Consider the following 21753-nt stretch of genomic DNA (forward strand, 5'->3'; position numbering starts at 1 on the left):
TTAGTGACAAAGGGATCATCATCTGAAATTGATTACCTAGCATAAAACCACCCCTATAATAAATCTTTCTAAAGAACAATCACCTTTACCTTGAAAAATACACATGTTGATCCTTTCAGGAGAAGATAATGAAATATTTAAAGTATTCTGTGTGCTAGACAAATGATTCCTTCACGTTCCTAATAAGCCTGCTTTAGGTTTTCTAAAAAATACAGCTGGTATTTTACCTTGTTTAGTGATCTTTCCTGCAACAGAAACCAAATTCCTTTTCAACTTGGAGTCGAGCAGGAAGCTAAGAAAAAAAAAAAATAGAGTTAGCATTTCTTCATTTTAAGGCTGAACAAAGAAACATGATAAAGTCATAGTTGCCTTTCACAGTCACAGAAAAACAGCTTTGTAGAGGCAACTGGAAAGACAGTCCTCCATCCTTAAAGGAAAGAGTCATTGTAAAGCTCAACTACATCAAAGTCCTTCAGTTCAAATTTTATTTTCTTTTTGAGGGAGAATAGCCTAAGCGTTGGGAATTTGTATTCTTTTCCTCTTATCCAAAATCTTGCTCAAGATCGTCCACCAGATCTTGTAGAATAATCTTTGTTTAACAAAGATATTTTCATAAACTCCTGGGCTAGGTGGTACCTCACAATTCTGCTACAGTCAAATGAGTCTCATGAGTCTGTGTGCTGTAGACCCATTAGGTCCATATGTGCTGTAGACCCATTAGGTCTATAGCTCATTGGTGGGCCACAGAATGATCCAGAAACGCAAATACTTCAAGCAGTTCTTAAGGGTGGATGACTTTTATAATTACGTATGATTTATTTGAAGCATAAGAGAGCTTAAGGAGTTATTAAAATTTGGTAAACTAAAACGGGTTTGTTATGGGCCCTAATTCTGGATTTTAGCAAGAAATCCAGCTGCCAGATGACCCTGGGTAACAGTGCAAATGTCCTACATCACATACGTAGATAGTTGGAATAGCATGATTTTTTATGAAGAAAAATTTGTGGACAGGACATCAGTGGTGTTGTCTTGAACTGGTCTTGGTTCTCCATTGCTATTGTCTTTCCTTAGTGTTATTTCTGGCTTCTTGTTAGCAATTTACTTTTGGTTAACTTTACAATGTGAAGTAATGCGTATTTATATAACAATATTTTGGCATTACATTTTTTCTTAACACTAGACTTTAAGGATTGTATAAATCGTGGTTCAAATAGGCTCATCATGTGCCTTTTGCTAAAGAAGATGTGTTTATAACTCCTCTAAGATTTATTTGGTCTGTTGAATTCATCCACACTTGGGCCTCGGTGCCTTTTTCCTTTGAGTTCTTTCTTTGCTTTTTTCAGAACAGTTAATTTCTTTAAATTATTGCTCATGGATTTTGCACACAAATGCTTATGTGACCTATTTAGTTCACATTTGTTGGAATGTCTCAAAGCATAGTCAGCATAGAATGCTTTCATATTCCTTCTCAACAAAGAATTCTTTTTTGCATTTTATAAAAAATGAAGAAATATACAACCCACCTTATTGCCAGAGGGTATGTCATATGACACATTTTCATTGTGGGCATTTTCATTACCTAGAAATACAAACTCTGTTACTATCTCTTCACTTGTTCACACATTTAATAATTCCTTTATTTAGCACTTAAAAATATATATGCAAAGAATAGGATATGGGTAAAGAGAAAAAATATTAAAGAGATCCAAAAGGGCATATTTACATAGCACCCTTGACAAGTATGTATTAATTTCTCCTACACATAGGGATTGACTAGAATAGGATACTCAAGGAGTTGCTTCAGCTCAGAAACAATCCAACATCTTAGAATAACAAGCTCCACTTGATTATGCCTTTTTCTTCCTTTTCTCTTCCCCATTTACCAGAATCAGGCAATTGCAAAGCACACTTTTTTTTTTTTTTTAAAATAAAAGTTTGTTTCTACTGCTCCACCTTGGCCCATGCTACTTCCTGCTTTTCTCACAGGTTTCTCACTTTCCATCCCAGCCACGTGCCTCTCCATTCCTGCAGTCAGCCCTGTGCTTCAAGGCTGCAGGCAGTGCTTGGAGCTCATGGGACAGCCCCCAGCTGGCCTGCAGCTCCCCTCTATCCTCCCTACCTTCTGTACCCACCTTCTGTACCCATCCTCCCCCATCACACTGAAGGGAACCCCTCCAGCTCTTGCGTGCCATTCCAATTTCATTTGTCCTATCAACATCTCCCACTTATCAAGCAGTTAGCTCCATTTGCACAAATCATCATCTGTTTTTATAGTAATCTCCACGATAGAATTCTTTTTTTTTTTAACATCTTTATTGGAGTATAATTGCTTTACAGTGGTGTGTTAGTTTCTGCTGTATAATAAGTGAATCAGCTATACATGTACATATATCCCCATATCCCCTCCCTCTTGCGTCTCCCTCCCTCCCTCCCTATACCACTCCTCTAGGTGGACACAAATCACTGAGCTGATAGAATTCTTATCTGCATTTTACAAATGAGGGAACTGGGGCTTAAAGAGTTTAAGCCAAAGGCCACAGCTAGTAAGTTGTGAAGAGCCAGGTCAGAGTTCAAAGCAGGTGCTTCTTTTACTATATCACAACGCCTCTAGCATTGCTATGCTAGAATCATCTCACATTTATTTTGGATGTCAAGTGGTTTTGCTTACAAATATAAAATCTCTGTGAGTTTTTACAGTGACCAGATTAATCACATTAGGTTTACATTAATATAAAAGTTGGTTTACTGTGAGCTTTGTTTTAGTCCTAAATCCTTCCATAAACACCAAACACTTACCATTGGGATGGTGCACAATGGTGAGCTTATCTACAAGACAAAAAAAAGCACATTCTACTGAGTTTTGCTCAATATTTATCTTAAGGTTGCTTCTTCTTATTGTTTGACTACTTTTGTCCTTGAAGTGACTATGTATTTTCACAACGTGATTTAAAAAATACTAACCTCCAGCCACTAAGTGTGAAACTATGTCTTTTTAAATTTTTGTCTTTTTTCCTTCTGACACTTGTCCCACATTATTATGATTTTAGATATATTTGACATTTAATAACAGCTTCCTACTCTGCTTTTTTTGTTGTTGTTGATGAATTATTTTTTTTAAAAAACGGATCTTTATTGGAGTATAATTGCTTCACAATACTGTGTTAGTTTCTGTTGTACAACAAAGTGAATCAGCCATATGCATACATATATCCCCATATCCCCTCCCTCTTGAGCCTCCCTCCCACCCTCCCTAGGTCGTCGCAAAGCATCGAACTGATCTCCCTGTGCTATACAGCAGCTTCCCACTAGCCATCCATTTTACATTTAGTAGTATATATATGTTCATGCTACTTCTACTCTGCTTTGATATTCTTTTAGCCTGAGCTATTCAAGTATTTTTAAAAATTAACCTTATTCAGAACTACTTACATACAAGTCACACATTTTTAAGTGTATAGGTTGGTGACTCTTGACAAATCTATACAGCATATACCCATCACCCCCATTAGCACAGAGAACATTTCATCTCCACAGAAAACTCCCTTGTGCCCCCTTACCTCAATTCTCACCCACCATTACCCCTGATGGCCCCTGAGCTGATTTCTATCTCTATAGATTTGTTTTATCTAGAAGTCCAGATAAATGGGATCTTACAGCAGGTATTCTTCTGTGTCTGGTATCTTTCACTCAGCATAATATCTGTGAGATGCATTCTGGTTGTGTGTGTGATAGTAGGTATCCCTTTTTACTGCTGAGTAGTATTCCATTGTGTGAATATATCACAATATAATTACCTAATCTCCTATTGGACATTTGGATTGTTTCCACTTTGGCTATTATGAATGAAACTGCTATGAACTTTCATGAACATGTTTTTGAATGAACATATTTTCCATCTTTTCTTTCTCTTGAATAGCTAGGTTATCTATCAATAGTAAGTGCATATTTAATATTTCTAAAGTCGTCACAACACTTTATACTCCCATCAGCAATGCATGCAGTGCATGTCCAGTTCTTCCACATTCTAATTGCTTAACTTTGACAATATTAAAAAATTGTAGCTATATTTGTTGTGTATTGGTACCTCAGTGTAATTCAATTTACTTTTTCCTGATGATTAATGATGTTGAGCATGTTTTCACATGCTTATTAGCTATTTTTCTTTTTGTGAACTAAGATCTAGGTACTAGATGTGCTCACTGTTGCTGGGCTGTCGTTGTTTCTAGGTGCTCTCAGCAGACAGAGCTAAGGAAGTATATATACAACTACATTTCTATATTTATGTGTAACATATATATTGGGTTGGCCAAAACATTCATTCAGGTTTTTCCATATGATCTTATGGAAAGACCTGAACAAACGTTTTGGCCAACCCAATATTAACAACCACGAGTTGTTATGCTTTTACCTCCAATTCCAATCCAATACTACAAGATTCATTCTGGGCTTCCTTCTTTCCTCGGTTGTAACTCCTTTCTCTGACAATAGGAAACCTGGCTCTCATTATCAACAGTGAATTTATTTGTTTACTCAATGCTAGAATATACATAAAGTAGTTTTGAAATTGCTTGACTATACCCCTGTAGAGAAATAAGACCTACTAACTGGAGTATAGAATACAATCTTTATGTACTGTTTCTTTTCTTTTAATTTTAGTCTTAGAATATGCTGTTTTCTAAATTTATCTTTTTTTCTATCCCCCTTTAGTGTGGATATGTTATTTATTTGTAATACTGCTAGGTTCGTTTTCTTCTGCTTATATTCCATCTTGTCCCCTTCTCAGTCCCATCCTAGTTTGTTGAATATGTAAAACATTAACAAAGTTCTAAAAGTCAGACTACAAAGAGATTTACTCACGGAAGTGTAGGGTTTTTCTTTTCTTTCCCCTTTGGAGTCAGGTTTGGTAAGTTTTATTTTTAATTAATTTGCTCTTTTTGTCTGAGTTGTTTAATGTATTGGCAAAAACTTAATTATACCTCCTTAGAATCTTTTTAATGTCTGTAGGATCTGTTGTGATAGCCTAACTCCTGATATACGTAACTCTTGCTTTCTCTTTTTTTGCATGATCATTTTTGCCATGGGCTTATCAATTTCATTTACATTTTTAAATAACTAAGTTTTGGTTTTGTTAATTTTCTCTATTATTTCTCTGTTTCATTGATTTTTTTTTGTTTGTTTGTTTCATTGATTTTTGATCTTATTATTATTTTTTCCTCTCAGCTCTTTTTGGAGAGTTGCTTTTCATTTTCTAGTTTCCTAAGGTGGAAGCTTAGATCATTGATCTAAAATTTTTCATCTTTTCTATTTTCACATTTATAGCTATATATTTCCCTGTAAGTACTGTTTTGGTTGTATTCCACAATTTTGTAATGTTGTGTTTTCATTATCATTCAGGTTGAAATATTTCCTTGTGATTTCTTATTTGACCCCATATGGGGGTTATTTTGAAATGTTGTATTTAATTCTTAACTATTTTGAGAGTTTTTTTCTAATTTCTTAATTAAATTCTAATTTATTTCTGTTGTGGTAAGAGATAAAAGATTTCAAAAGACTGAAATCTTTCAGAGAACATACTCTGAAGATTTCAATCTTTTTAAATTTATTGAAAATTTTCGATAGTCCAGTATGTGTTCTGTCTTGCTGAACTTTCCTTGTACACCTTAAACAAACATGTATTCTGAATTTTTTTTTCATTTTAACATCTTTATTGGAGTATAATTGCTTTACAATGGTACGTTTGTTTCAGCTTCACAACAAAATGAATCAGTTATATATATACATATGTTCCCATATCTCTTCCCGCTTGCGTCTCCCTCCCTCCCACCCTCCCTATCCCACCCCTCCAGGCGGTCACAAAGCACCAAGCTGATCTCCCTGTGCTACGCAGCTGCTTCCCACTAGCTATCTACCTGACGTTTGGTAGTGTATATAGTCCATGCCTCTCTCTCGCTTCGTCACCGTTTACCCTTCCCCCTCCCCATAGCCTCAAGTCCATTCTCTAGTAAGTCTGTGTCTTTATTCCTGTTTCACCCCTAGGTTTTTCATGACATTTTTTTTTCTTAAATTCCATATATATGTGTTAGCATACGGTATTTGTCTCTCTCCTTCTGACTTACTTCACTCTGTATGACAGACTCTAGGTCTATCCACCTCATTACAAATAGCTCAATTTCGTTTCTTTTTATGCCTGAGTAATATTCCATTGTATATATGTGCCACATCTTCTTTATCCATTCATCTGTTGATGGACACTTAGGTTGTTTCCATCTCTGGGCTATTGTAAATAGAGCTGCAATGAACATTTTGGTACATGACTCTTTTTGAATTATGGTTTTCTCAGGGTATATGCCCAGTAGTGGGATTGCTGGGTCATATGGTAGTTCTATTTGTAGTTTTTTAAGGAACCTCCATACTGTTCTCCATAGTGGCTGTATCAATATACATTCCCACCAACAGTGTAAGAGGGTTCCCCTTTCTCCACACTCTCTCCAGCATTTATTGTTTCTAGATTTTTTGATGATGGCCATTCTGACTGGTGTGAGATGATATCTCATTGTAGTTTTGATTTGCATTTCTCTAATGATTAGTGATGTTGAGCATTCTTTCATGTGTTTGTTGGCAATCTGTATATCTTCTTTGGAGAAATGTCTATTTAGGTCTTCTGCCCATTTTTGGATTGGGTTGTTTGTTTTTTTGTTATTAAGCTGCATGAGCTGCTTATAAATTTTGGAGATTAATCCTTTGTCAGTTGCTTCATTTGCAAATATTTTCTCCCATTCTGAGGGTTGTCTTTTGGTCTTCTTTATGGTTTCCTTGGCTGCGCAAAAGCTTTGAAGTTTCATTAGGTCCCATTTGTTTACTTTTGTTTTTATTTCCATTTCTCTAGGAGGTGGGTCAAAAAGGACCTTGCTGTGATTTATGTCATAGAGTGTCCTGCCTATGTTTTCCTCTAAGAGTTTGATAGTTTCTGGCCTTACATTTAGGTCTTTAATCCATTTTGAGCTTATTTTTGTGTATGGTGTTAGGGAGTGATCTAATCTCATACTTTTACATGTACCTGTCCAGTTTTCCCAGCACCACTTATTGAAGAAGCTGTCCTTTCTCCACTGTACATTCCTGCCTCCTTTGTCAAAGATAAGGTGACCATATGTGCGTGGGTTTATCTCTGGGCTTTCTATCCTGTTCCATTGATCTATCTTTCTGTTTTTGTGCCAGTACCATACTGTCTTGATTACTGTAGCTTTGTAGTATAGTCTGAAGTCAGGAAGCCTGATTCCTCCAGCTCCGTTTTTCGTTCTCAAGATTGCTTTGGCTATTCGGGGTCTTTTGTGTTTCCATACAAATTGTGAAATTTTTTGTTCTAGTTCTGTGAAAAATGCCAGTGGTAGTTTGATAGGGATTGCATTGAATCTGTAGATTGCTTTGGGTAGTAGAGTCATTTTCACAGTGTTGATTCTTCCAATCCAAGAACATGGTATATCTTTTCATCTATTTGTATCATCTTTAATTTCTTTCATCAGTGTCTTACAATTTTCTGCATACAGGTCTTTTGTCTCCTTACGTAGGTTTATTCCTAGATATTTTATTCTTTTTGTTGCAATGGTAAATGGGAGTGTTTTATTAATTTCACTTTCAGATTTTTCATCCTTAGTGTATAGGAATGCCAGAGATTTCTGTGCATTAATTTTGTATCCTGCTACTTTACCAAATTCATTGATTAGCTCTAGTATTTTTCTGGTAGCATCTTTAGGATTCTCTATGTATAGTATCATGTCATCTGCAGAGAGTGACAGCTTTACTTCTTCTTTTCCGATTTGGATTCCTTTTATTTCCTTTTCTTCTCTGATTGCTGTGGCTAAAACTTCCAAAACTATGTTGAATAGAGTGGTGAGAGTGGGCAACCTTGTCTTGTACCTGATCTTAGTGGAAATGCTTTCAGTTTTTCACCATTGAGGACGATGTTGGCTGTGGGTTTGTCATATATGGCCTTTATTATGTGGAGGAAAGTTCCCTCTATGCCTACTTTCTGCAGGGTTTTTATCATAAATGGGTGTTGAATTTTGTCAAAAGCTTTCTCTGCATCTATTGAGATGATCATATGGTTTTTCTCCTTCAATTTGTTAATATGGTGTATCACGTTGATTGATTTGCGTATATTGAAGAATCCTTGCATTCCTGGAATAAACCCCACTTGATCATGGTGTATGATCCGTTTAATGTGCTGTTGGATTCTGTTTGCTAGTATTTTGTTGAGGATTTTTGCATCTATGTTCATCAATGATATTGGCCTGTAGTTTTCTTTCTTTGTGACATCCTTGTCTGGTTTTGGTATCAGGGTGATGGTGGCCTCGTAGAATGAGTTGGGGAGTGTTCCTCCCTCTGCTATATTTTGGAAGAGTTTGAGAAGGATAGGTTATAGCTCTTCTCTAAATGTTTGATAGAAATCGCCTGTGAAGCCATCTGGTCCTGGGCTTTTGTTTTTTGGAAGATTTTTAATCACAGTTTCAATTTCAGTGCTTGTGATTGGTCTGTTCATATTTTCTATTTCCTCCTGATTCAGTCTTGGCAGGTTGTGCCTTTCTAAGAATTTGTCCATTTCTTCTAGGTTGTCCATTTTATTGGCATAGAGTTGCTTGTAGTAATCTCTCATGATCTTTTGTATTTCTGCAGTGTCTGTTGTTACTTCTCCTTTTTCATTTCTAATTCTATTGATTTGAGTCTTCTCCCTTTTTTTTCTTGATGAGTCTGGCTAATGGTTTATCAATTTTGTTTATCTTTTCAAAGAACCAGCTTTTAGTTTTATTGATCTTTGCTATCGTTTCCTTCATTTCTTTTTCCTTTATTTCTGATCTGATTTTTATGATTTCTTTCCTTCTGCTAACTTTGGGGTTTTTTTGTTCTTCCTTCTCTAATTGCTTTAGGTGCAAGGTTAGGTTGTTTATTCGAGATGTTTCCTGTTTCTTAAGGTAGGATTGTATTGCTATAAACTTCCCTCTTAGAACTGCTTTTGCTGCATCCCACTGATTTTGAGTCGTTGTGTCTCCATTGTCATTTGTTTCTAGGTATTTTTTGATTTCCTCTTTGATTTCTTAAGTGATCACTTCGTTATTAAGTAGTGTATTGTTTAGCCTCCATGTGTTTGTATTTTTTACAGATCTTTTCCTTTAATTGATATCTAGTCTCATAGCGTTGTGGTCGGAAAAGATACTTGATAGAATTTCAATTTTCTTAAATTTACCAAGGCTTGATTTGTGACCCAAGATATGATCTATCCTGGAGAATGTTCCATGAGCACTTGAGAAAAATGTGTATTCTGTTGTTTTTGGATGGAATGTCCTATAAATATCAATTACGTCCATCTCGTTTAATGTATCATTTAAAGCTTGTGTTTCCTTATTTATTTTCATTTTGGATGATCTGTCCATTGGTGAAAGTGGGGTGTTAAAGTCCCCTACTATGAATGTGTTACTGTCGATTTCCCCTTTTATGGCTGTCAGTATTTGCCTTATGTATTGAGGTGCTCCTATGTTGGGTGCATAAATATTTATAATTGTTATATCTTCTTCTTGGATCGATCCCTTGATCATTATGTAGTGTCCTTCTTTGTCTCTTCTAATAGTCTTTGTTTTAAAGTCTATTTTGTCTGATATGAGAATTGCTACTCCAGCTTTCTTTTGATTTCCATTTGCATGAAATACCTTTTTCCATCCCCTTACTTTCAGTCTGTATGTGTCTCTAGGTCTGAAGTGGGTCTCTTGTAGACAGCAAATATATGGGTCTTGTTTTTGTATCCATTCAGCCAATCTGTGTCTTTTGGTGGGAGCATTTAGTCCATTTACATTTAAGGTAATTATCGATATGTGTGTTCCCATTCCCATTTTCTTAATTGTTTTGGGTTCGTTATTGTAGGTCTTTTCCTTCTTTTGTGTTTCTTGCCTAGAGAAGTTCCTTTAGCAGTTGTTGTAGAGCTGGTTTGGTGGTGCTGAACTCTCTCAGCTTTTGCTTGTCTGTAAAGGTTTTAATTTCTCCATCAAATCTGAATGAGATCCTTGCTGGGTAGAGTAATCTTGGTTGCAGGTTTTTCTCCTTCAACACTTTCAATATGTCCTGCCACTCCCTTCTGGCTTGCAGAGTTTCTGCTGAAAGATCAGCTGTTAACCTTATGGGGATTCCCTTGTGTGTTATTTGTTGTTTTTCCCTTGCTGCTTTTAATATGTTTTCTTTGTATTTAATTTTTGACAGTTTGATTAATATGTGTTTTGGCATATTTCTCTTTGTATTTATCCTGTATGGGACTCTCTGTGCTTCCTGGACTTGATTAACTCTTTCCTTTCCCATATTAGGGAAGTTTTCAACTATAATCTCTTCAAATATTTTCTCAGTCCCTTTCTTTTTCTCTTCTTCTTCTGGAACCCCTATAATTCAAATGTTGGTGCGTTTAATGTTGTCCCAGAGGTCTCTGAGACTGTCCTCAGTTCTTTTCATTCTTTTTTCTTTATTCTGCTCTGCAGTAGTTATTTCCACTATTTTATCTTCCAGGTCACTTATCCGTGCTCCTGCCTCAGTTATTCTGCTATTGATCCGATCTAGAGTATTTTTCATTACATTTATTGTGTTGTTCATCATTGTTTGTTTCATCTTTAGTTCTTCTAGGTCCTTGTTAACTGATTCTTGCTTTTGTCTATTCTATTTCCAAGATTTTGGATCATCTTTACTATCATTATTCTGAATTCTTTTTCAGGTAAGCTGCCTATTTCCTCTTCATTTGTTAGGTCTGGTGGGTTTTTATCTTGCTCCTTCATCTGCTGTGTGTTTTTCTGTCTTTTCATTTTGCTTATCTTACTGTGTTTGGGGTCTCCTTTTTGCAGGCTGCAGTTTCGTAGTTCCCGTTGTTTTTGGTGTCTGTCCCCAGTGGCTAAGGTTGGTTCAGTGGTTTGTGTAGGCTTCCTGGTGGAGGGGACTAGTGCCTGTGTTCTGGTGGATGAGGCTGGATCTTGTCTTTCTGGTGGGCAGTTCCACATGTGGTGGTGTGTTTTGGGGTGTCTGTAGACTTATTATGATTTTGGGCAGCCTCTCTGCTAATGGGTGGGGTTGTGTTCCTGTCTTGCTAGTTGTTTGGCATAGGATGTCCAGCACTGTAGCTTTCTGGTCGTTGAGTGAAGCTGGGTGCTGGTGTTGAGATGGAGCTCTCTGGGAGATTTTCGCCGTTTGATATTATGTGGAGCTGGGAGGCCTCTTGTGGACCAGTGTCCTGAAGTTGGCTCTCCCACCTCAGAGGCACAGCACTAACTCCTGGCTGCTGCACCAAGAGCCTTTCATCCACACTGCTCCTTAATTTGGGATGATTCGTTGTCTATTCATGTATTCTACAGATACAGGGTACATCAAGTTGATTGTGGAGCTTTAATCCGCTGCTTCTGCGGCTGCTGGGAGAGATTTCCGTTTCTCTTCTTTGTTCTCACAGCTCCCAGGGCTCAGCTTTGGATTTGGCCCCGCCTGTGCGCGTAGGTTGCCGGAGGGCGTCTGTTCTTTGCTCAGACAGGACAGGGTTAAAGGAGCCGCTGATTCGGAGGCTCTGGCTCACTCAGGTCGGGGGGAGGGAGGGTCACGGAGTGCGGGGTGGGCCTGCAGCGGCAGAGGCCGGCGTGACGTTGCTAGCCTGAGGCGCACCATGCGTTCTTCCGGGGGAGTTGTCCCTGGATCCCGGGAGCCTGGCAGTGGCGGGCTGCACAGGCTCCCCGGAAGGCGGTGTGGATAGTGACCTGTGTTCGCACACAGGCTTCTTGGTGGCGGCAGCAGCGGCCTTAGCGTCTCATGTCTGTCTCTGGGCCCCGCACTTTTAGCCATGGCTCGCGCCCGTCTCTGGAGCTCTCTTAAGCAGCGTTCTTAATAGAACTTCACTTTCTAATGTATTTAGAACTGTTTCTCAGTAGATTTCCATGTTACAAACCGGAAATATAAATCCTATGTTTGGATTTTCCTAGCTCCATCATCACCTTATCTCCGACTCTTTTTTTGATGCCCTGTTCTGTAAAGTCAATTAGGTCAAGTTTGTTGACAGTGTTGTTTAGATCTTCTATATTGTTACTGATTTTTTTCTATTTGTTCTATCAATCACTAAGAAATAGGTGAAAACATCTCTGAGCACTATCAAATTTTGCTTCATGAGTTTTGAGAAAACTCATAAATACATACACAGTTTAAGGTACACAAATATTTAGGATTTTTGTATCTTCCTAGTGAACTGCCCTTTTGTCAGTCTGTAATTTCCTCTTTTGTCTCTTGTAATACTCTTTGTATTGAAATTCATCTTGTCTTGTATTGATATAGCCATGCCAGCTTTCTTATGCTTACTATTGGCATGGTAGATCTTTTACCATCTTTACTTTTAACCTATCTGTGTCTTAGATTTAAAATGCATGGCCTTTAGATAGCACAAAGTTGGGTATTACTTTTTTATCAGGCTGGAAAATGTCTACCTTTTAAATGATACTTTTAATCTATTTACATTTAACACAATTATTGATATGACTCAGTTTAATACTAACATCTTGTTCTTGGTTATTTACTAATCCATTTTGTTTATGTTTTTGCTACTTTCCTGCTTTACTTTTTGGCGAATCAAATAGCTCTTTAGTGTTACATTTTATTTCCTCTGTTAGTTTCTTTATCTATCTATCTACTTTATAACTAAGATATGTACCATTAACTTACAGTCTATTTAGAGACAATAGTGTACTTCTTCATGCTTCATGTCTTATACTTGACACTTCATCTTTCTTACCTTAATTTTTCCTCTTCTTTATAACTGATTCTTTATATTCCATACTTGGAACTACATGTTACAAAAATTTTGCAACCATATAATTCCACTTATCTGCACCCTCTGTATTTGCATAATTGTTTTCACATCTTTTCCTTCTTCATATGCTATAATCCCTAATTTAAGTGTTACTATTTTGCTTTAAACAGTTGTTTTTGAAATAATTTATGAGAAAAAAGAAAACATAATATTTTATTTCTCTCTGCTTGGTAAAATTTTCAGTGTTCTTTATTCCTTAGTGTGGATCTGAGTTTTTGTTTGTTAATAACCCCTTCACCTTGTATGACATTCTTTAGCATTTCTTACATTGCAGTTTTGCTATGAATTCTCTGATTTCGATTATCTGAAAATGTCTCTATTTCAACAAATTTTTGAAGGTTATTTTCCCTGGATATACAATTCTAAGTGGTCATTTGTTTTTCTCTTAGCACTTTAGAGATATTACTGCACTGTGTTTAGTCCTCCATGTTTGTGATAAGCAATTAGTGAATATGTAGTGAATATGGAATATGCTTATACTTTTCCCTCTATATGTAAAGTGTCTTTTTTCTCTGGCTGCTTTCAAGAATTTCTCTTTATCTTGACTTGAAGTAGTTTGACTACAAGTTGCCCAGATGTAGTTTTCTTAACAGTTATGCTAATTGGAATTTTTTGAAGTTCTTGGAACAGTATGGAGGTAGTTTACATTAAATTTGGAAAGTATTTGACCACTATTCCTTTTAAAATGTTTTGGCCCAAACTCATTCTTTTTTCCTCTGGGATTCTGATTACATGTATGCTAGACTGTCTTATATTGTACTACATGTCTCTTAGGCTCCATTCATTTTAAAGTCTTTTTATCTCCCTGTTCATTATATTGGATAATTTCTGTTGATCTGTCTTCAAATTCATTAACTCTTACTTTTGCTATATCCAATCTGCTGATAAGCTCTTCTGATAAATTTTTCATTTTTCTTACTGTAATTTTAATTTCTACAAATTTCCATTTGGTTCTTTTATATAGCTTCAATTTTCCTGCTGAGATTTCATATTTATATACTCCTTAAAACCATATTTTTCATTAATTTAAATATGTTCATAATTTAAAGTTTTGTCTGCTAAGGTCAATAACAGGATCATCTCAGGTTCAGTTTTTATTGATGGCTTTCTTTTTTCTTTTCTATGAATTACATTTTTCTTTTTATTTATACCTCTTCTTTTATTAAAAAAAGCCCTGAACACTGGACTTTAAAGATAATCTGTTGTATATTCTGGATTCTGTAATATTCCTTCGATGAGTGTAGGTTCTTGTTTTAGCGGCATTTTGATTACTGGCATGAACTTGTGGTAAGCTTGGTTTTCTGCTTTTTTTCAGTGTTGACCTATAGTTAGCCCAAGGTGTTTTCTAAGGCTCTCAGTAGGACTAAGCCTACAAACTCTGTCTTCTGTGGGGCTCCTGTAGGGGCTTGGTTTTAAGCTTTGCTGGGGCATGTCTAGAGTAGGTCTTACTCTAAGTCATAGTCCTTACTCATTATACCTCTTGGGTGTCACAGCAGGATGCCAGGTGTTTTAACAAAGTGTTAAGGAGACCTTTCCACTCTGGCAGGGCAGAACTCAAACATCCTCAGTTTGGCTTTTTCCTGGCTCTGCTCAATTTCCAGTGTCTCTGTTCTGCCTTCACAGTGCTAAAAGCAGTTATCTTGTATGCCTTGAGTGGTCTTGCCCTGCACATGTACAGCTCATCTCTCAGCCACAGACTTTTGGAGTCCCTCACTCCCTCTGAGGTTACCTCTCTACGCAGCTACCTCCTCTTCAATGACCCACCATACACATCCCAGCAGCTCTGGCTGCCATGAATTCTGATCTTTGCACCCCTCAGTTTGACAGGACTGCTTGCTTGCTTTGCAGAGATTGTAGCCAGAGAATCAGTCTCCTGGGCAATCATGAGAGATATCTCATACATTTTGTTTTTCTCTGAGATTATAGTCATACATTTTGTTTTTCTCTGAGATTATAGTCTTAGGCTGCCTATTGTCTACTCCCTGAAATCAGTTGCCTCATTTTTCTGCCCAGTATTTGTATTCTTACAGTGGGAGGATTTGTCTGATACTACTTATTCCATTTTGGCTGGAAGGGGGACTAGTTAATTCCTAATGATTAAGAGTATTAACGGGCTTCCCTGGTGGCTCAGTGGTTGAGAGTCTGCCTGCCGATGCAGGGGACGCGGGTTCGTGCCCCGGTCCGGGAAGATCCCACATGCCGCGGAGCGGCTGGGCCCGTGAGCCATGGCCGCTGAGCCTGCGCGTCCGGAGCCTGTGCTCCGCAACGCGAGAGGCCGCAGCAGTGGGAGGCCCGCGTACCAGAAAAAAAAAAAAAAAAAAGAGTATTAACTTTGGATTCCAATAGACGTAAGTTGTAGTCTCTAATCTGTGTGTTTAGGGGCTTCTTAGTTTCTCAGATTCTCAGTTTCCTTATTTATAAATTGGGACTAATGCCTATCTCAAAGGGTTGTTAATAAGATAATATTAAGTGTATAGCAGATAGCTAATAAATATTAGCTACTACTACTACTTAATGTTTCTTAGTAAAATTATTTATATTGTTTGTAATTTTATACATTGTTAAAATTTTTCTCTTATTCCACATTACAATGGAGGTCTGTAGAACTCAGTTATTTGTAAATTAGTCTTGTTTTTATGACTTTAATTATTTTAGAAAGTATATTTCTGTTTTAGAAAACATTTCTAAGAGAGCTTAAAGAATTCTCTATGGAAAAGTAGGTAACAACCCAATAATGTAAAAAAGAAAACGAATTTTAACATGGTGAATTTCAGCATGAAGTACTAGCTAAAAGCTATGCAATATTATTGAAAATGGAAGAGATGGAAGCTTTCAAGCTTTGCTAGTGGTTGTTAGTTTTTAATTATTTGTGCAGGGGTAGGGACTTGGGGACAGAGTGATCAGAGAGTGACAACGTAATTTATTTTCAATTTTGGAATGTGTTGTTTATCTTTGGAGAAGATTTACCGTCTTAATAATGTTTGGTTTGTGTTAACATTCAAATAAATGCTTTTCCCCCCTGGGAGCAACTGTTAATTATTAGCAAGGAGAATCTGCGTTGCAAAGAAGCATGATAGCTTCAGGACAAGGCAACACGAAATTTATAATTTAAAATGATCCACATGTGGACAGTTGTGAGAATTGACTATACTGAGAATATTCTACCTTATTAAAAAAAAGTGTGACTCCTTAATAATTTAATACCCTATATAATGACACACACACACACACACACACACACACACACACACACAAAACAGGAAAACACCAAACAACTGGAGCAGAATTATCTTATTTGCAACTTACATAGAAATCAAAGGAAAGGACGTAATTAGCATGTATTGAAGGTCCATTATGGGCCAGAGAAGGTGAAAAGTATTTTATCTGTTAACTTAAACAACCACTTCCAGATACATGTATAATCATTCCTGTTTCGCAGACAAGGACCCTGAATACCAAGGATTAAGACACTGTCCAGTTTAAGCAGCTGGGAAGTGATAGAGTATAGATTTGAACTCCAGCCTGTTTGACTCCACTGTCCTTGCATTTTCCACTCTATTATTTTTGAATAGCAGGCAAATTTTACTTACTGTAGACATTTTCTTCTTCTGGCCTTTTCCCAATAATGCAATCTCGTAGTTGGCGTAGTTTTTTCTTAATGAGGGAACAACCAGGAAACAGAAGTCAAATTTCACAAATTTGTCATGGATTAAGATGAAAACTTTAACTACTATCACCAGTACCACCACTACTACTTAGTGTTAATTTGGTACTTACAATGTCCCAATCACCGTCCTTGATACTTTACATGTATTATTTTACTTAATCCTCACAACTTCATGAAGTGGATAAAAAACATCATCATCTCATTTTACAGATATGGAATCTGAGCTACAGAGAGGTTAAGTAACTTTCCCAAATCACACAGTTATAAGTGTTAGAATCAGGGCAGAAACCCAGAGCCTAATTCTTTTGGGAGCTGTTTTCCCAATCGAACACCTGAGGCATCTACATTGGCTATTTGGTGTCCAAAAGCAGGAGGCCAACACAGTGATGGTCTGCTGCTGTCTGAGCCGATCTCCAGCCTCTGCAGGGTACATGCCTTACTAGAAATTCCTTCTAAGAGCCAGGGACATGGTAGCAAATGATACACAAACTGGATTCCCTTCTTAACTCACCTGTGACCTTTCTTTGCTTTCCAAATATTCTACATTGAACATCTATTCACTATTTAACTGAAAGGTAAAGCAAGCTAACATTCAAAATATCTGCTTTTAGAAGAGAATCTAGAGTAGCACTTTTCCTAAGGGTTGCCCCTGAAGCCTAGAAACCATTTTTCCTAGAGTTGTTTTCATTGCCTTAAAGATCCCTTCCTATAAGTGAGCAAGGGACTCACTGATTGTGAGCAGGAGTGAGGAGAGCTAAAGGCAAGGTTTTCTCAGCCATCTCACCTTTGACTCCAGGGATTCTACATGGGTCTTCATTATCCTAGAAACTCTTCCACTATTAACTCTGTATTTGTGCCATTTTTTCTCCTATTTTCCTAGGATAATAACTCTGTCAAGAATAATATAACTTCACAGCTACCTCTGAGAGATTCATTCTCAGGATACAAATGAACATTTTTGTAAACTACAAGAGTAATATTGAAAAGTATATGGGGATGAGTGTGTGTTGGGAAAACAGGGAGAACATTCATTTTTTGTTGTTCTGACTTTTGTTCAGGTCCTTATGTTAAGGACTAAAAAAACACAGGGAAAAAGCTCTTTGACATTGGTCTTGGCAATGATGTTTTGAATATGACTGAAAAAGCACACGCACCAGAAGCAAAAATAAACAACTGGGACTACATCAGACTAAAAAGCTTCTGCATGGCGAAAGAGACAATCAACAAAATGAAAAGGCACACTATGGACTGAGGGAAAATACTTGCAAATCATGTATCTGAGAAGGAGTTAATATCCAAAATATATAAAGAACTCACACAACTCAGTAGCAAAACATCCCATATAATCTGATTAAAAAATGGGCAGAGGAACTGAATAGACATCTCTCAAAGAAGACATAAAAATGGCCAACAGATACATGAAAAAATTCTCAACATCACTAATCAACAGGGAAATGCAAATCAAAGCCAGAGTAGCATCTTACCTCAGAACTGTTAGAATGATTATCATCAAAAGGACACGAGGTAAGAGATAAGGTTATGGAGAAGAGGGAAGCCTTGTGCAGTGTTGGTGGAAATGTAAATTGGTACAGCCATTATGAAAATAAGTATGGAAGTTCCTCAAAACATTAAAAATAGTACCACCATATGAGTCAGCAATCCTACTTCTGGGTATTTATCCAAAGGAAATGAAATCAGGATTTCAAAGAAATAGCTGCATTTCCATGTTCACTGCAATAGCCAAGATATGGAAACCATGTAAGTGTCTATCAACAGATAAATGGATAAAGATGTGTTATACATGTATATATATATATGCGTGTGCGTATATGAGTGTGTATACACACACACACACACAATGGAATATTATTCAGCAGGAAATCCTACCATTTGTGGCAACATGGATGGACCTTGAGGGCATTATGTTAAGTGAAATAAGTCATATAGAGAAAGACAAATACTGTGTGATCTCACATATGTGAACTCTAAAAAAGCCAAATTCATAGAAACAGAGTTGAATGATGGTTATCAGGGGCTGAGGAGTGGATGAAATGGGGAGATGTTGATGTTGGTCAAAGGGTACCAACTTCCAGTTATAAAATAAAAAGGTGCTGGGGATCTAATGTACAGCAGGATGATTATATTTAACAGTACTGTATTATATATATATTATATTTAGCAACTTGACAGTTGCTAAGAGAGTTAGCATTATATGTTCTTGTCACACAAAAATGGTAATTTTGTGACATCATGGAGGTGTTAGCTAATGCTGTGGTGGTCATCATTTTGCAATATATCACATCAACCCGTTATACACTTTAAATTTAGACAAAGTCAATGATATCTCAATAAATTTGGGAAAGAAATGGAAAAGAACTGACTGATTCCTCCCAAAGTCCTCAGTCAGAGTCACAAACTTTGGACTCTGATGGAAAGTAATCTTAGTGTTTGTTCTTGTATTTACAGGTTAAATTTTGTTTTGTTTTGTTTTGCTTACTGTATTCATTATCCCATTATCCCTATATATTAGATAAGCCACATTGGTCTCAGAGTAGTTGAGTATAGACCACCTTAAATTCTTTCTAAAACAGTATTGAATATAAATACACAAATAACATGTAAACAACCAAGGGTTTAATAAAGCAACTAGTGAAACCTTACCAAGAAGGTATTTAGGTTGGATCACTTTAAATTGTAAACTTTATTATTGAAGGGTCTAAGAAGGATGAAGTACAACTGACTTAACAAAACGTATATAACTTATTTTCTAGCATTGCTAGGAAAGTGATTTGTAAGTCTGCACTTAGGCACATCTTAACCCATTTCGGCATAAGAAGGATGCTTGATGGTGATGGCAATGGTGTGGATTGAAAGCAATACTATAGTTCTGACCATGAACAACAATCCATTACAGAACTCTACAATCAGCACTCTTAGCATTTGTTTGGCAAAAGAACTGCCCTTGCTTAACACTGCAAAATCTTGACCAGGTCCAGTCACCTAACCACAACAAGAGCTATCCATAGAGACAGGTGATTTCTGACAAGGCTTGTGACCTCAGATGTAATGGAAAAGTCCCTTGCCTAAACTATATCCTGTTTATATGCCATATTGCTTGAATCACCATTGTGATTCATTTCCCTGTTGTTTAAAAATGTTTTCTTAAGCATTATTTTTAAATAAAAATGATCCTTGGGAAAGGTAGCATATTATGCTATTAATGATTTTTTATACTTAGGCCTAATGTAGCTAATGAAATGTGTTTGTCAAACAGCTGCCTGAGAACTGGCTTTTAAGGTACTGGGGTTTTATATGATGAGAAGAAAAAAAACTGGTAAAACATTTTGGGAGTGGGAAGGCCTACTGGATAGCTAGAATATGGTCCTGGCACCCTCACTGAGGAATGTCATGGGGTGTATATTATATTACACAGAGTATATTTTGTTTTCATTCTCCTCTTAGAACCACCTAGGATGTAAATTATGTTTAAAGAAGACAAGCTTATCTGAAGTTAATACTCTTGGCATAATTTCTCTGTAAATCCTGACCGATATATATATATTCATATATATGCAAATCCTGATATATATATTTATGTATGTACATATTTATATACATGCAAATCCTGATATATATGTATATATATATTTATTTTTCCAAAGGTTAAGGAGAAGAGAAAACTTATTAAATATTACTTAGGACTATTGTCTGATATGATTTCAATCATTTTCTTGTTCCCTTTAAGTCTAGTCTACATAATACATTCTTCAGAATTCTGAGCACGTTAGTGTAAAGATGTTTCACCTTAATTTCAGCAGTGAGATTCATAAAACATGCACTGTACTAAGGACAGCCTTATAAGTTGATTAGGTATTAGCTCTGATATACATAGTCTCAGCATTGAGTTCATTGATGGTTTGTAAACATGAAATCTGGGTATTGTCGAGCTTCTAATGGGTAGTTTAAAACCTCTTTTATGTGTGTGGCTAGTTAAAAACAAAAGAACAGTTACCTGTATTTCTTGTTAAGAGAAAGAGGCTTACAAAGATGCTGGAGCTCTGCACCTGAGGGAACGCTCCAGAAGGGATTGGGGTCTGTATTACCTGCTGAATTATTTCCAGGCCAGTCTTCCCCATCTGCCAGTGTTTAAATTTCTCCAGGGCTTCGTCCACAGAGAGTTTCCCATTCTTGACTTTCTCTTGCAGGAGGATGAGTTCCTCCTGCCCAGCAGCAAGGCAGCCCCTTATGGTGGAAAAGCCTTGACTCTCCATCCGAGATCTGTCTACAATATGAGGGAAGGGTGTTTTAATGAGAAGTCTGCATATGACAACTGGAAAAAAAAAAGCACTCTAAAAAATAAGCAGTTTGAGTTTCTTGTTCTAGCTAGTCTATAAGCAGTTACAGAATAAATCAGTACAAATTTTTTAATGAGCTTCTTTCTAAGGATGGTCATGCCTCAGACCTAGTGTTGTGGGTGAAAAGAATATGTCTCATCACTGAAAAACATAAAGGGATGAGGAGAGAAATAACAGCAAAAGTTCTGCACTAGGCTGGTGGTGGGCAGTGCCAATGTCATGTTCTTTTGTGAGGATTACTTTTCATTAGGTCCACAAAATACTTAGCATAGGGCCTGCTGCATAGTAAGCTAAATAAGAAAGAGTTAACACTATCATTACTAATACGTATTTATGGAATAAACACAATCTCTCCAGCTTTGGGAAAGAAGATCTCAACCAACATCCAAATGTCATAAGAGGTGCAGGATCATTTGAGAATTTATTCCTGAAAGATTTAAAATAAATAATTGCTGGTCCTTTTGTCGTGACCTGCTTCCTTTTCAGAAGAGTTTATTTTGGAACATGCTATGTCTTATTTGCTCGGCACGATGAGAACATTCGATGGTCTGATGTCTCTTGTGTGGCTGCTAATGCCACACCAGACACTGGCCTGAGGAACAGTGAGAGCAAATTGCAGACCACGGGGGAGTCAGTGTTCTGACGGTGCTTAAAGACATAAATGAAGCTGTATGCTTTTAGGGACTCTCTGTACTCTCCAGGCTACCCCAGCCTCTGTTACTCCCTATAAGTCTCTGGATGACTTCACACTTGTACTGCCTGCCTGGCTGCAGAACTCATTTGAGTTCTCATTTACATATTTCTCCTAAGTCCAACATACTTATTGCATTATCTCAGCAGGGACTGGATGACTCAGCAGCAGCACAGGT

At 37.0% G+C, this 21753-nt stretch overlaps 1 protein-coding gene across 5 annotated transcripts in view; it reads right to left on the reverse strand.

Moving 5' to 3' along the window:
• Positions 1 to 21753, reverse strand: part of BANK1 (B cell scaffold protein with ankyrin repeats 1) — a 358724-nt gene that overhangs the window by 742 nt on the left and 336229 nt on the right. For all 5 annotated transcript variants that reach the window (XM_060299754.1, XM_030845095.2, XM_030845094.2 and 2 more), the window contains exons 12-16: positions 20633 to 20811; positions 16453 to 16516; positions 2797 to 2826; positions 1524 to 1579; positions 228 to 292 (exon numbers count right to left, since the gene is read on the reverse strand). In XM_060299754.1, coding sequence (XP_060155737.1) covers positions 233 to 292; positions 1524 to 1579; positions 2797 to 2826; positions 16453 to 16516; positions 20633 to 20811 — 389 coding nt within the window. In that variant the 3' untranslated portion in view covers positions 228 to 232. The remainder of the gene's footprint in view (positions 1 to 227; positions 293 to 1523; positions 1580 to 2796; positions 2827 to 16452; positions 16517 to 20632; positions 20812 to 21753) is intronic.

This window comes from Globicephala melas, chromosome 5 (assembly GCF_963455315.2).
Source record: "Globicephala melas chromosome 5, mGloMel1.2, whole genome shotgun sequence".
Lineage (NCBI taxonomy): Eukaryota > Metazoa > Chordata > Mammalia > Artiodactyla > Delphinidae > Globicephala > Globicephala melas.